Below are 12,944 nucleotides of genomic sequence, written 5' to 3'. Positions count from 1 at the left end.
TAAGTATTCCTCGAAACCCATCACAGTCCTTCTTCATGAATCAATGTCTCATCTTCCCTTTTTGATATGGCTGACAACTCAAGTTTTTCAGTCTCAGTGAGCTTAAATTCTTGTTGAGTTTTGCCAAATCACTTTTCACCTAGACCCATATACTCCGTAAGGTTTAAATGAGCATGGTAAGGAAGAAGCCTGCTGGAACTATGCCCTTTATGGTCGGCCAGTTCGTAGACCTGGTAGCATGAAGTTTTGGCTTATACAGAACTACAAGTTCTATTAACTTCCCCTTGTACTTGCTAGGTCCAACTTTATCTCATGGAACATTTCTTTGTAACCAGAGAAAAGTATTTGCTCTCCTCCACTGCATCCTTGGAGCTGAACGGTGATCCTGGACGACCTTTTATTGCAAATTTCTTATTCAGATGTACTGCACTGTTGTTATTAATGCAATGCTATCACAAAACGCTTCTTCACAATACCTGATGACTACAGAACATTTCTGTGCCACAAATTCGACTATATTACGAGAGCTGACGAACGTTCACACATCTTATGCGTGATGCCACGTGATATTGTTTATTCATGTTGTGGCAAACAGAGGCCCTTTACCAGACGAACCGCCGCGGGCGTGGCAGGGTAAGTTGGCTCGCCATTGTTGTTACCCGGGCAAACGTCAAAAGTCCCAACTAATTTTAAACGCACCATAATATATCTTACATTAAGTCATAAAAGAAACAGGACATCAGAGTATACTCCAAGAGCATCGGTAGTTGGTAAACCATACTAATATGTACAGTGTGTACATAAAGTCCGGGAACACTTTCAGTTATTTATTGCACAAGAAACAAACATTGTACAGATATCATACATATGTCATTTTTAAGAGAAACCCTGAAAGATTTTTTTTCATGTATACCGTCACAGTGAAGTTTGGTAATTTGCTGATAGCGCTGGTCGCAAACAGGGCGAGTGCAGGTATGGAGCGAACTTTCTGTGTGTTGGAGTTCGACAAAAACAAGTGTGCTACAGCTGTTCAACGGATGTTTAGAACCAAGTACGGTAAGAAGCCACCAACAAGGAACGCCATTTACCACTGGCACAACAAATTCGTTACGGCCGGTTGCTTGAGCCCGGCAGAGAGAAGCGGACGTCCCAGTGTGAGTGAAGCGAATGTGGAGCGCGCGTACGAGAGACATTCACAAGGAGTCTAAAGAAATTGGTGCGTCGTGCATCCCATGAACTTAAAATGGCTCCAATGTCAGTGTGGAAAGTCCTGTGACAGAAGCTGTATATGAAACCAGTCAAATTGGAGCTAGTGCAGAAGCTCAATGACGACGACAAAGACAAGCGTTTTGAGTTTTGTTCACAGTTGCAACAATTGAATGAGGATGGGGATGGCATTGTTGATCGCTCAATTTTCAGCGACGAAGCCACTTTTCACACTAATGGGGAAGTGGACAGGCATAATTGTTGAATCTGGGGTACAAAGCATCCACACGAATGCATTGAATTTGAGAGTGAATCCTCAAAGGTATATGTTTTTTGTGCCTTATCACGTCGAAAACTGTACGGGCCATTCTTCTTCGCCGAGAGCACTGTCACTGGATATTCCTACTTTGACTTGTTGCAGCAATGGCTGATGCCTCAAATGCAATTGAATTCTCTGTTCAGCTTTCAGCAGGATTGGGCTCCACTCAATTTTCATCATGAACTTCGTGGGTACCTAAGCATGGAGCTGTCGCATCGATGGATTGGCCGTGCTACAGAAGGGGACAGCTGTTTCATGAAATTGCCTCCCCGGTCACCAGATCTCACCCGTATAACTTTTTTCTGTGGTGACATATTAAAGATCTGGTGTACGTACTGCCCCACTACGTGATGTAGCAGAGCTCCGGGAGAGAATATGGGAAGTGACTGTCAGAGTCAACAAAGCCGTGCTGGGACGGGTATGGCAAGAATTCGATTACCGTATTGATGTCTGCCGGTCACTCATGGTTTTCATATCGAATGTTTGTACAAAAACTTTCCAGATTATCTCTTCAAAATGCAATATGTATGACATCTGTACAATGTTTGGTGCTTGTGCAATAAATAATTGAAAGTGTTCCCAGACTTTATGTATGCCCTGTAAAATTCGACTTGAAGTGCATACTCGTATGTCCAGATTCACAATAAAGTAGGCCCCAACCTGATATTAAATTTTCCTGAGTGGTTTTCGGGATGTAAATTTTCTTAGGGTGCCGGTACTGTGCTATCTCATGTTTGGTTCTTTATTATAGCAAAATGCCATGCATACCAGAAGATGAAAACGTGCACTTGAAATTCAGCGAACAGTTGAAACTAGCCTATACTGTGGAATGAAATGCTTTGTTTCAAACAAATTGACTGCCTCGGTAGAAAAGATTAATAAAAGCCAATTTTCTCTAGCAGACCGATGAAAATAACTTCATTGTTCTGCAAGGCGATTGTTGCTTGACTGCCAAAAACGTGGAAATGAAATAAAATCAGAAAACTGAAACAAATGATATATTTCAGCCTTCCATAATTATGTGCATGTATTTTAATTCACCTAATGGCTCCCAGCCACAGAAATCCATTCTGTTTCCATTTGACATGGGAACTGTACAGGAAGAAGTCGAGACTACCCCCTCTCCCCCCCCCCCCCCCCCCCCCCCTCCCAGTACAGCTCAGACTGCTCTGCGCATGCATAAATCTGGCAACTTGGGTGCGCCAGAAAATTTTTTTGCATTTAGCATCTGGCTTCAAGTAGCCAGAGAAGATAAAGCTCATATGTGACTGAGCTGTACATGTGCTGAGTCCACTGGCAGCTGCTCAAACTAACCTAATGTAAAACAGTTGAGACTTCACGCTCATCATAAACAGTTTGTTGTTACGAATTAATGCAGTCTTCTTCCTAGGCCGTCGACACATTTTGCCCTTGGCAGACGCTTGCGTGTGCAGGTGCTTTGTTGTTGTAAATGCCACATTTCTTTTGCAACTCAAGTTTTATTTTGGTATTTTTCTCTCGTTTATATTTGATTTCTGCAGTATTATTCTGCAGTAGTGGGATAAAGATACATAATGTTAGAATATCAGTTCTTACCAGTCAAAATTACAAAAATTTAACTGAAAATTAAAACCATGAAAAATTCCCATTTTTTCCGGTTCTCTCACGGATGAAAAATTTCCCGGGTTTTTCCTGGATTTCCCGGGACGTATACACCCTGTACATCTAAAACTTTACCTGAATCAATACCAATAACAGATGCAACTCCATACAGAGATGTGTGACCCCTTTTCATCCCGGTCCCATCTACAGACACACACAGGTCAGTAACTTTTGTAGGAGATTCACTGTCATGAATATCTATCTACTCCAGGATCTATTTCTTTTTGGTTTATGTCCACCAGTTCCTTCACTGCTTTCTTCATAGAACTTTGGCAATATCACATACAGCATCAGACATTTCCTTATGTATTTTTTCAAACGTTGCACAAGGTGGAAGCATGTTCAGAAAACCATACAATAAATTACCTCCTTCCCTGCCCTGTCCAAGGCATCTCAGAGCATATGCTAACCTAAAATTGCTTTCATAGGTACCAGTGTTAGTTTTGTTGGAGGAGGAAAATGAAAACACATAGCCACACGAATTACAAATTAATTAAAAATCACAAGTTATTCCCACTCTTCTTTGTGCAACAACAATCATGCATTCCATATTTTTAAAGCTAACACATGAACATGAAAACTTTATAGTCTGGCAGAGAAGCTCTAAATCAATAAGTCTGAATCCTGTGGCATCCATATCAACATCATTCACACACTTGTACAATTATCCTGTCCCAAGTTTCGAAGCTGATCCTGAGAACTTATGTTATTCATTTCAAGCTGCTTCCTCTTTTTTGTTGGCAAAACGATTTCCATGAAACCTCCGTTTCCTAAACAGTTTTTCCATGACCCATTATGCATAAATCTTGACTTCCACGTAAATGTTTGCGAATTCAACCTTCCACCTACTAATATGATTTAGTATTGTCAAAACATACTAAACCACATACAAGAAAGTTTTCATGCAAAGATATAGATGTCAGCCAAAGACATCGAAAGAAAACAGTCTTCTCACTGACGAAAATTCCACTGAAACAAGCAGTTTCCCAAATGCAAGAAAAGGTGGGCGTGGTCACCAGTGCAGAGTGAATCAATTTAACAATTTAAAAGCATATCTAAAGCTGCTATCGTGACAAAAATCACACACAACATAGATTACACTATGTAGATCAAGAAAATAATATTTTTGAAAAATCGATTTTTTGGACCAAAATCGATTATATCCCCCCTTAAGTAAAGAACTTACAAATATAATTCAGCTCACTCTATAAAACACTTGCAGGGACTGTACAGACAAGATTAGATTAGTCAGGTTCTGCAGAGGCATTGGAACGTGAAGAAAATGTGACATGTGGTTCCATGCACTTCAAAATGAATATTTATTTAGATTGAGTCTGAGTGATCCACCCCAAATTTTCAACTTTCACCAGCCAATATCTCTTAAGCCCTCATTTCTCTTTTAGGAAGGAACAGAAGAACTCTTGAGAGCTTGGAAAGTAATATTTTTTCCTATTTTTAAGTGTTTATATTGACATCAACTTAACTGTAATTTGCTTCTTGAAGTTTATTGACACAGTTTTCACAATGGAATCTTCCGTCTAAGAAAAATATATACTCCTTATTTACTCTTCATCAACATTGGCATTATTTTCTAAAGCCTGTATCAGTTCAGTAGTATTGTTTAGTTTCTTATTTCTTTCCATTTTTACCCATTGTACTCTGCTGATTTAGTATAACAAACAAAAACACAGGAATTCTGACCATTACCGTATTCTTGCTCCTGGACTTTTTTTATTTCCATAGCTGTTGTCATCATTTAAACCATACCTTTCTTTTTTTGTATAGCATCGACTAAGGACAATTCTGAATTGTGATCGCATCCTAGTTTTGGATTCTGGCCGCATTGTTGAAGATGGGACACCTACACAACTACTTAGTAGGTCTATGGGCATCTTCTCTTCCTTGCTAAGAGCAGCAGAAGAAGATGGCATCTGTACCTGAAATGTATAGACTCATTACTTTTTAGTATCTTATGAACTTGATTATTACTTCAAGGAAACCAGAAGAGTACCTTTGTAAATTTTGCATTTGGCTTGCAGTTTGTTGTGAGTGAGAAGTCCTTCATCTATTTTTAAAGAAAAATGACTGTAGGTAGACAAAATTTTTTGTATACAGACTACTCCATAATTTATTTTTTCATTTTAATCTAAGAAGGTCTGAGCTTAACAGATAAGAGAAATGTACAAATAACTTTTTCTTATTTTATTATGTGGAGTTTTTGTGTGTAAAAAACAGAATTTATTTTTATGGTGCTGATCTTGTATATCCTGATATTTTTTATGAAATCTTGATATTAGTTATGAGGTTATGTACTTAAATTCACTATTGTTTCATAAGTATTCGAGAACAGTCTGAAAGTTTCTGATCTCTAGGTAGCTAATCTACTGTTCCTCATAGCTTCCTTCTACTTTCATTACATTTCTCCACAGAAATATGTATCCCTTTACTCTCTGTATTTTACCTTTGTATGTATTTCAGTTTTGTGATTTAGTATTTAACAATTATATTTTGTAAAAAAAAATTAAATTTACTTAATGTTTTTTTGAACAAACTTCTCTTCTTCAAACATTAAAAAAACTTTTTTCTTAATTTTTTGTTGGCTTTAAACCAATTTTACACCAAACATTAAATAAACATATTAGTTTATAGAAGGAAAGGTATTGTTTACTTCTACTTCAAATTTGAAAATCTTGCAATGATTACTTATACATCTATCTATTTCTAATCACTGCAAAGTGTCATATACCATTCATTTCTTGGATAAATTGTGGGTCATTACTCTAGCCTTTTATTTTACAAAATGCACGAGATACAGCTTTATATATGGCCTTCATTATCCCTACTGGTTTTGGTTAATAACCATCATCACAGTACAAAAGTTCATGTATTATGTCACATCGGTAATGCAATGTTATCAATACAGCCCCATCAGAACTGCTGAACATCAAAAGAACAAACGGATACCCACAGAGGTGATGTGAAAGCGCAATTATAATCTGTATGTTAACAAAAATATATATTCTAAGGAACTAGTCTACACATAAAACAAACAAAAAAGTCAGATTACTAGATCAGGATAACTGGACAACAGAAGTGAAAGATTAAATTTAATTTTTGCGGGACAATTCTGAATGGAATTAACAGAATTGCCAGTAGGGCTCAAGGCAATTTCCAATTATTGAGTTCTGAAAGTGCGTGGGCTCTGTATCAGTTATTCACATCGAAGAATGCTGATATGTACAGGCTGCATACTTCTGGGCCCAAATGCTATACACATGTGCTGTAAAAAACTGGTGCAGAAGGATAATAAGCAGTCACTGTTGCCTACAAACTTGTCAAAGCTTGACATCATGTCAAGTGGAAGTAAATCTGTGACAGCTGAATCATCATTCTAATGTGTTTTTATTGCAGCTTGTTCTCTCATTTGCCTTATATTGTTACCGGTTTACTTAAAATTATTATGAACTTACAAAGGCTGTGCACAGCTCATAAACTTCAAGGGTTACTCTGCAACTGCAATGGACCTGAGATTTTCATAACTTTAGTGAAGCTGGTAATCATTACAAAGACAAATGCGACAATAGACCACAATAAAAAATATTAGAATTTTTGCTTATGCTGAAAATGTTAGTATTTGTCAACTATGAATAAAAGTTACTTGACAAGTCATTCACAGAAGAGAAATTGTGTTTTAGCCATAACTTGTTGAATAAATTCTGAGATTATTTTCAGATCAAATCAACATCAAATATAGACATTTCTGTGGTGGATTCTTGAAGCAGAGAATGTTTTTTTTTTTTTTTTTTTTGTCAAACAATGTATTGATGGAATACTTCATCATTATAAAGGTACACTTGTTGGTTGGATTTTCAGTTAATGTGAGGACATTGACCATCATGAAACATTTAGTCTAGTTGTTTGGCATGCCATTATTACAGCAGTATTAAATATTGTTGCTAATGAAGATGCAGAGGTAGTATATTAAATATTGTTGCTAATGAAGATGCAGAGGTGGTATAGTTCAATTTGAAGTCATCGTTTTAACTGAAGGAAGAAATATGCATGGAATAACCTGAGTAATTTCACGATGATGCCAGCAGAGTATCCAAACTCTTTATGGCTTCAAAAACAATCCTCAACATTTGTCATGTTCTCTAGATCCTCTCCAGAAGGAGAACTTTCAAGGATGTGGAATGAGGCAAGGTATACATTAACAAAACAGAAGCAAATTGTAAAACGTTTGTGCTGACAATAAACTATCATTAAAATGCTTAATGCTACTCAACTCATGCTCATGCCAGCTAACTTTAATCAAGTAAATCATATAGAATGCGCCTACTTAAAGAAAAGCAACTCTGTAGTCATTACACTAAATAGCAGCTGTTTATCTCCTATTGGGAGCTTATATTTACTTGGTTACATTGCTATTTTTCAAAGAAAAGAGTAATGTACATCAATAAATACTGAGCCCTGCTTACAGTTGAAACATTATTGCTCACAATTAATTGAAAGTTTTACCTCACAATTTGAAATGTCCTCTTTATAACACAGCATTACTTGCGAATGAAGGTTTGGAGCTGGAAATGCATTGTTGACCCTACATAGGTTTACCAAATGTCCAGGATTACATTGGACAGTCCTGGTTTTTTCAGAGCTGTCTGTGGTAATATCTATGGTTGCAAAAATATATGGGGTTCAACAATTTTATGATGAACATTTTTTTTTTATTATTTTAGACCTATATGTTCAAGATCTTAGTTTTAAACATTCTCTTATAGTTATGCTTCTCTCAGTTAACCTTTTCGCTTACTGTTAGTCATTTGGTGGGGCAATGTGTTTGTGCTGTTTTCATGTGTGAAGTAACTCACCCATACATTTTTGATAATTTTATTTGTCTTGACTCTTGTTTTTGCCTCATCCTTTAGCAGTGCACAAGAGAAAGTGTGTGTTTAATGTTTACCTGCAATATGAAAATAATTTTTTGAAATTGTACTATGACAGTATGAATGGATGTGCTTATTGGACATTTTGTACTGGAGAATTTTGTGTTGCACATAAAGGAAACAGTGACATTGGAGACTACATCAAAATAGCTAAAAATGAGAGTGACACTAATGCTACCACTTCAGCTGCCATATAAGATTTTTAAAGCCAAAGATGGGAATTGTGATCAGAAGTGTGCTGCTGAAAAGGCTATATTTCTATAGACATGAACTCAATTTCAAAACATCAGACTGCACATCTAAACAGTTAGATGACCAAAAACTTTTATCTGTTAGAGCTGAAACTGAGGCAATTATGGGTAATGTTATTTCACAATTTATAATTGATAATTTATGAATGATAATATATTGCTTTTTTTTGGAAAACATTAATTATGTTACAGTAATGATGGACAGCTCAAACAAAACTGAAGTAAATCTTGTTCCTGTTCTTATAATTTATAAAATACTTTAGTCTGGAGGAGGCTATTCAAGTTAAACTTTTAAATTTCAATAAAGTGTCAGGTGAAACTGCTCAAATTTTGACTCAGTGTCTTTAGCAGTGTGTAAAAAAAATATAAACTTGAAGTGAATTTGGTTTGTTGTACTGCTGATAACACTAATTAATTTTAATGGTGTGGAGAGAATGGGGAATGAAAATGTGTTCATAAATTCCAGTGTGATTTACACAGATCTATTTTAGTAATTTTGTTCAAACTACTTTGTACAGAAACCATGTCTGAAAAAAGTCAAATCAAGTGAAAAGTATAATGATACAAATAAATGAAGTTTAATGTTTCAATAAACTGTTAGGATTTAATTAATTTCGAAAATCTGTCCTGGGCTGGACCCAAAAAATGTTAATATGTCCTTGGTTGGACCCAAAAAAATATGGTAAGCCTAATACCATTTGATGAATCAGAGGTGTTGATAACTGCTGAATAATTTGGCATATCATTCTTCCTGTTCACTGCAAATGCCATGAGGTTGTTTCTTTTCAGTATGTATTCTATTCCTAAGTAAATCTGAAAATTTTTTTGAAATAAAGTTTAAAATGTAACCTCTCTCAATTTTCATCCTTTTTCCTCAAAAATAATTGTACAAAAACAAATGCTGCCAACACTGAACAAAAACACATGACTTACTGAGTGATAGCCTTGGTCACAGCAATGGTCAGTTTTATAGCTTTTGTACAACAAAAATAATGTTTACTTCTTTCTTAAACTTATAATATAATTACAATTTTATAATCCTACTAATTTAACTACAAAATTTACATTTAAATTTGCTTGACAATTGAAAACTAACATAATTACAGTGAGGATTCTTATTAACATTTTCCTTTTCAACGAAATTAGAAGACCTTCCACATTTATCTTTCACTTCATTTAATATAATGTATTTTCTCACATACTTTTGGTTTTAAAATTTGCCTACAAGAACATTAATTAGGGTAGTCATTCTTCCAATAAAGCAGTTCTTTAATACTAACATTTTTTTATTTATGTAAATTACTTAACAATAACAATACAGTTTTTTGTATCCCTATTACTGATTTATTTAATTAACTTCTTCATTTATAGAATAAACAAATAAATATAGTATAAACAAAAGAAAAAAGTTACAGGCATTGTTAGCTGCAACAGGCTGAAGATTTGTAACATAGGTGCTGCACATTTTAGTGATTTGGTCGAGATAAACTTATGCTGCAGTGTCCTCCTTCAGCACTCCAGTGTAGAAGTGTGCACATAATCAGCTAAGTGAAAAATCCATGCAATATGCATGTTTATTTATGTATAAAAGCCAACTTAGGAATTCTACCTTGTGTGAGACTGCTTGTACAAGATCATGTCCCGATTTAAAGTTCTGTATTCGCTTGTGTTACTGTTCGTCATTTCTTCTGCACAATCTTTCATTGATTTTATCAATAGCCGTTTGTACCATGATATATTGTGAAATCTCAAACATTTATGGGTGCTGTGATAAACTAGTACTGTTACCATCAATTGTAGGCTCAAACTAAATTGTGCTCTTTTAAAATTTTTGAGGACCATAGGCCTATCCTCGTTCAAAACAATCTTTCTCTAACTTCATTGTATAATTACATGAGAAATAAGTTATTTCTGAGAATTTTTGGACAAACTATATTTTCATAAGTTACTAGTACGAGGGTTTTGGATACATAATTTCTTTCACAGCAAATCAGCATTTGTGGTTCACAGTTACTCCAAAGGACCTGTGAATTTCATTGTACATCAACACAAATAAAAAAAATTGAGAATATTTTGTAGTTACCATTGTCCTGCTCATAATCTAATTTGTAGTAAATTGGCATTTGTGATTTAGTTATTGTAGCCGTGCAACAGCTAAAATGCACTCCTATTGTGAATGCTGTTCTCAAATGCGGAATGATTTGGTTGTCATTTGTAAGCAGCTGGAAATCGTCCTGATTACTAGCAAATGATTGGCAGCTGTTGTGAGTTGTTGTATTGGAAGAGCTCTGGGGAGTTATGTACCTGTGGCCCTAGTACCAAAGGTACCTGAAATACTGTCTGATCCTGTGGATCTTGTTGCCTCTGCAGAAGGTACTGGATCTATCATTACTCATTGGCTTTCAATGGTAGAGCTAGGTGTCTTGCACAGGATGTTTGGGGACCAGGGGGGCTCAGGGTATTGTACCAATCTCCCTAACCAACAAGTCTGAGGTGCTATCTTTCACTGAAACTGAAACTGAGCCAGTGGGGCTCACATCTGTTTTGGGGAAACTTATTCTGTCAGGAGGAGACAAACAAAAAAGGATAGGAGTCTATTAATCATTGGCAGTTCAAACATAAGGTAAATGGCAGCAAGGAACAAGAAAGGACACCAGCTGCACTCAGTATGTATGCCTGGGGACCTCACTCAGCTTGTGGATGAGGCTATTCCAGCAACCACTGAGGGAACAAGGTGCAACCAACTGCAGATTGTGGCACATATAGGAACAAATGATGCCTGCTGTGTGGGCTCTGAGGTCATTCTTTGATCATTCCAGCAACTGGCAGAAAAGGTTGAGAAGACCTGTCTTGTGCATGGAGTTTCAATGAAACTCACAATTTCCAGCATTGTCCCCAGAACTAATCGTGGCCCTTTGGTTCTGAGTCAAGAGGAAGGACTGAACCAGAGACTTCGAAGGTTCTGTGACATGCTAGGCTCAACGTCCTGGACTTGCACTATAGGGTTGAGAATTGTGGGTATCACTAAATACATCAGGTGTGCACAACAAATCAGAGACTGCTACTCAAGTAGCTGACTGTATGGTGGGTGCACACAAGATCCAATCCAGATAACAATAGCTGTAGGAAACCCAGAAGTATCAGTGTAAGATCGAAAGAAATGCCTCCCACAGGCGAGAGCATTAAAATCCTAACAGTAAACTGCCAAAGCATTTGCAACACAGTGCCAGAGTTTGAAGTACTCATGAAAAGCAGTGAAGCTCACACAAAACACTACTGGCCATTAAAATTGGTACACCAAGAAGAAATGCAGATGGTAAACGGGTATTAATTGGACAAATATATTATATTAGAACTGACATGTGATTACATTTTCACGCAATTTGGGTGCATAGATCCTGAGAAGTAAAAAAAATAAAAATAAAATAATAAAAATCAGTACCCAGAACAACCATCTCTCGCTGTAATAACGTCCTTGATACGCCTGGGCATTGAGTCAAACAGAGCTTGGATGGCGTGTACAGGTACAGCTACCCATGCAGCTTCAACATGATACCACAGTTCATCAAGAGCAGTGACTGGCGTATTGTGACGAGCCAGTTGCTCGGCCACCATTGACCAGACGTTTTCAATTGGTGAGAGATCTGGAGAATGTGCTGGCCGAGGCAGCAGTCGAACATTTTCTGTATCCAGAAAGGCCCGTACAGGACCTGCAACATGCGGTCGTGCATTATCCTGCCGATATGTAGGGTTTGGCAGGGATCGAATGAAGGGTAGAGCCACGGGTCATAATTCATCTGAAATGTAATGTCCACTGTTCAAAGTGCCGTCAATGCAAACAAGAGGTGACCGAGACGTGTAACCAATGGCACCCTATACCATCACGCCGGGTGATACACAAGTATGGCGATGACGAATACACGCTTTCAACGTGAGTTCACCGCAATGTCGCCAAACATGGATGCGACCATCATGATGCTGTAAACAGAACCTGGATTCATCCGAAAAAATGACGTTTTGCCATTCGTGCACCTAGGTTCATCGTTGAGTACACCATCACAGGCGCTCCTGCGTGTGATGCAGCGCCAAGGGTAACCGCAGCCACGGTCTCAGAGCTGATAGTCCATGCTGCTGCAAACATCATCGAACTGTTCGTGCAGATGGTTGTTGTCTTGCAAACGTCCCCATCTGTTGACTCAGGGGTCGAGACATGGCTGCACAATCCGTTTCTGCCATGCGGATAAGATGCTTGTCATCTCGACTGCTAGTGATACGAGGCCGTTGGGATCCAGTGCGGCGCTCCGTATTACCCTCCTGAACCCACCAATTTCATATTCTGCTAACAGTCATTGGATCTCGAACAACGCGAGCAGCAATGTCGCGATACGATAAACCGCAATCACGATCCGACCTTTATCAAAGTCGGAAACGTGATGGTACGCATTTCTCCTCCTTGCACGAGGCATCACAACAACGTTTCACCAGGCAACGCCAGTCAACTGCTGTTAGTGTATGAAAAATCGGTTGGAAACTTTCCTCAAGTCAGCACGTTGTAGGTGTCTCCACCGGCGCCAGCCTTGTGTG

At 37.5% G+C, this 12,944-nt stretch overlaps 1 protein-coding gene across 1 annotated transcript in view; it reads left to right on the top strand.

The window, feature by feature from the left end:
* LOC124607240 (ATP-binding cassette sub-family C member Sur) overlaps nucleotides 1–5,647 on the top strand; it is a 410,012-nt gene extending 404,365 nt beyond the window's left edge. The window contains exon 27 of the mRNA XM_047139518.1: nucleotides 4,952–5,647. Coding sequence (XP_046995474.1) covers nucleotides 4,952–5,107 — 156 coding nt within the window. The 3' untranslated portion in view covers nucleotides 5,108–5,647. The remainder of the gene's footprint in view (nucleotides 1–4,951) is intronic.
* Nucleotides 5,648–12,944: the final 7,297 nt, after the last annotated feature.

This window comes from Schistocerca americana, chromosome 1 (genome assembly GCF_021461395.2).
Source record: "Schistocerca americana isolate TAMUIC-IGC-003095 chromosome 1, iqSchAmer2.1, whole genome shotgun sequence".
In the NCBI taxonomy this organism is placed as follows: Eukaryota; Metazoa; Arthropoda; class Insecta; order Orthoptera; family Acrididae; genus Schistocerca; species Schistocerca americana.
Note: the sequence above shows the minus strand (reverse complement) of the source record. Positions and strands in the feature narration are given on the sequence as shown.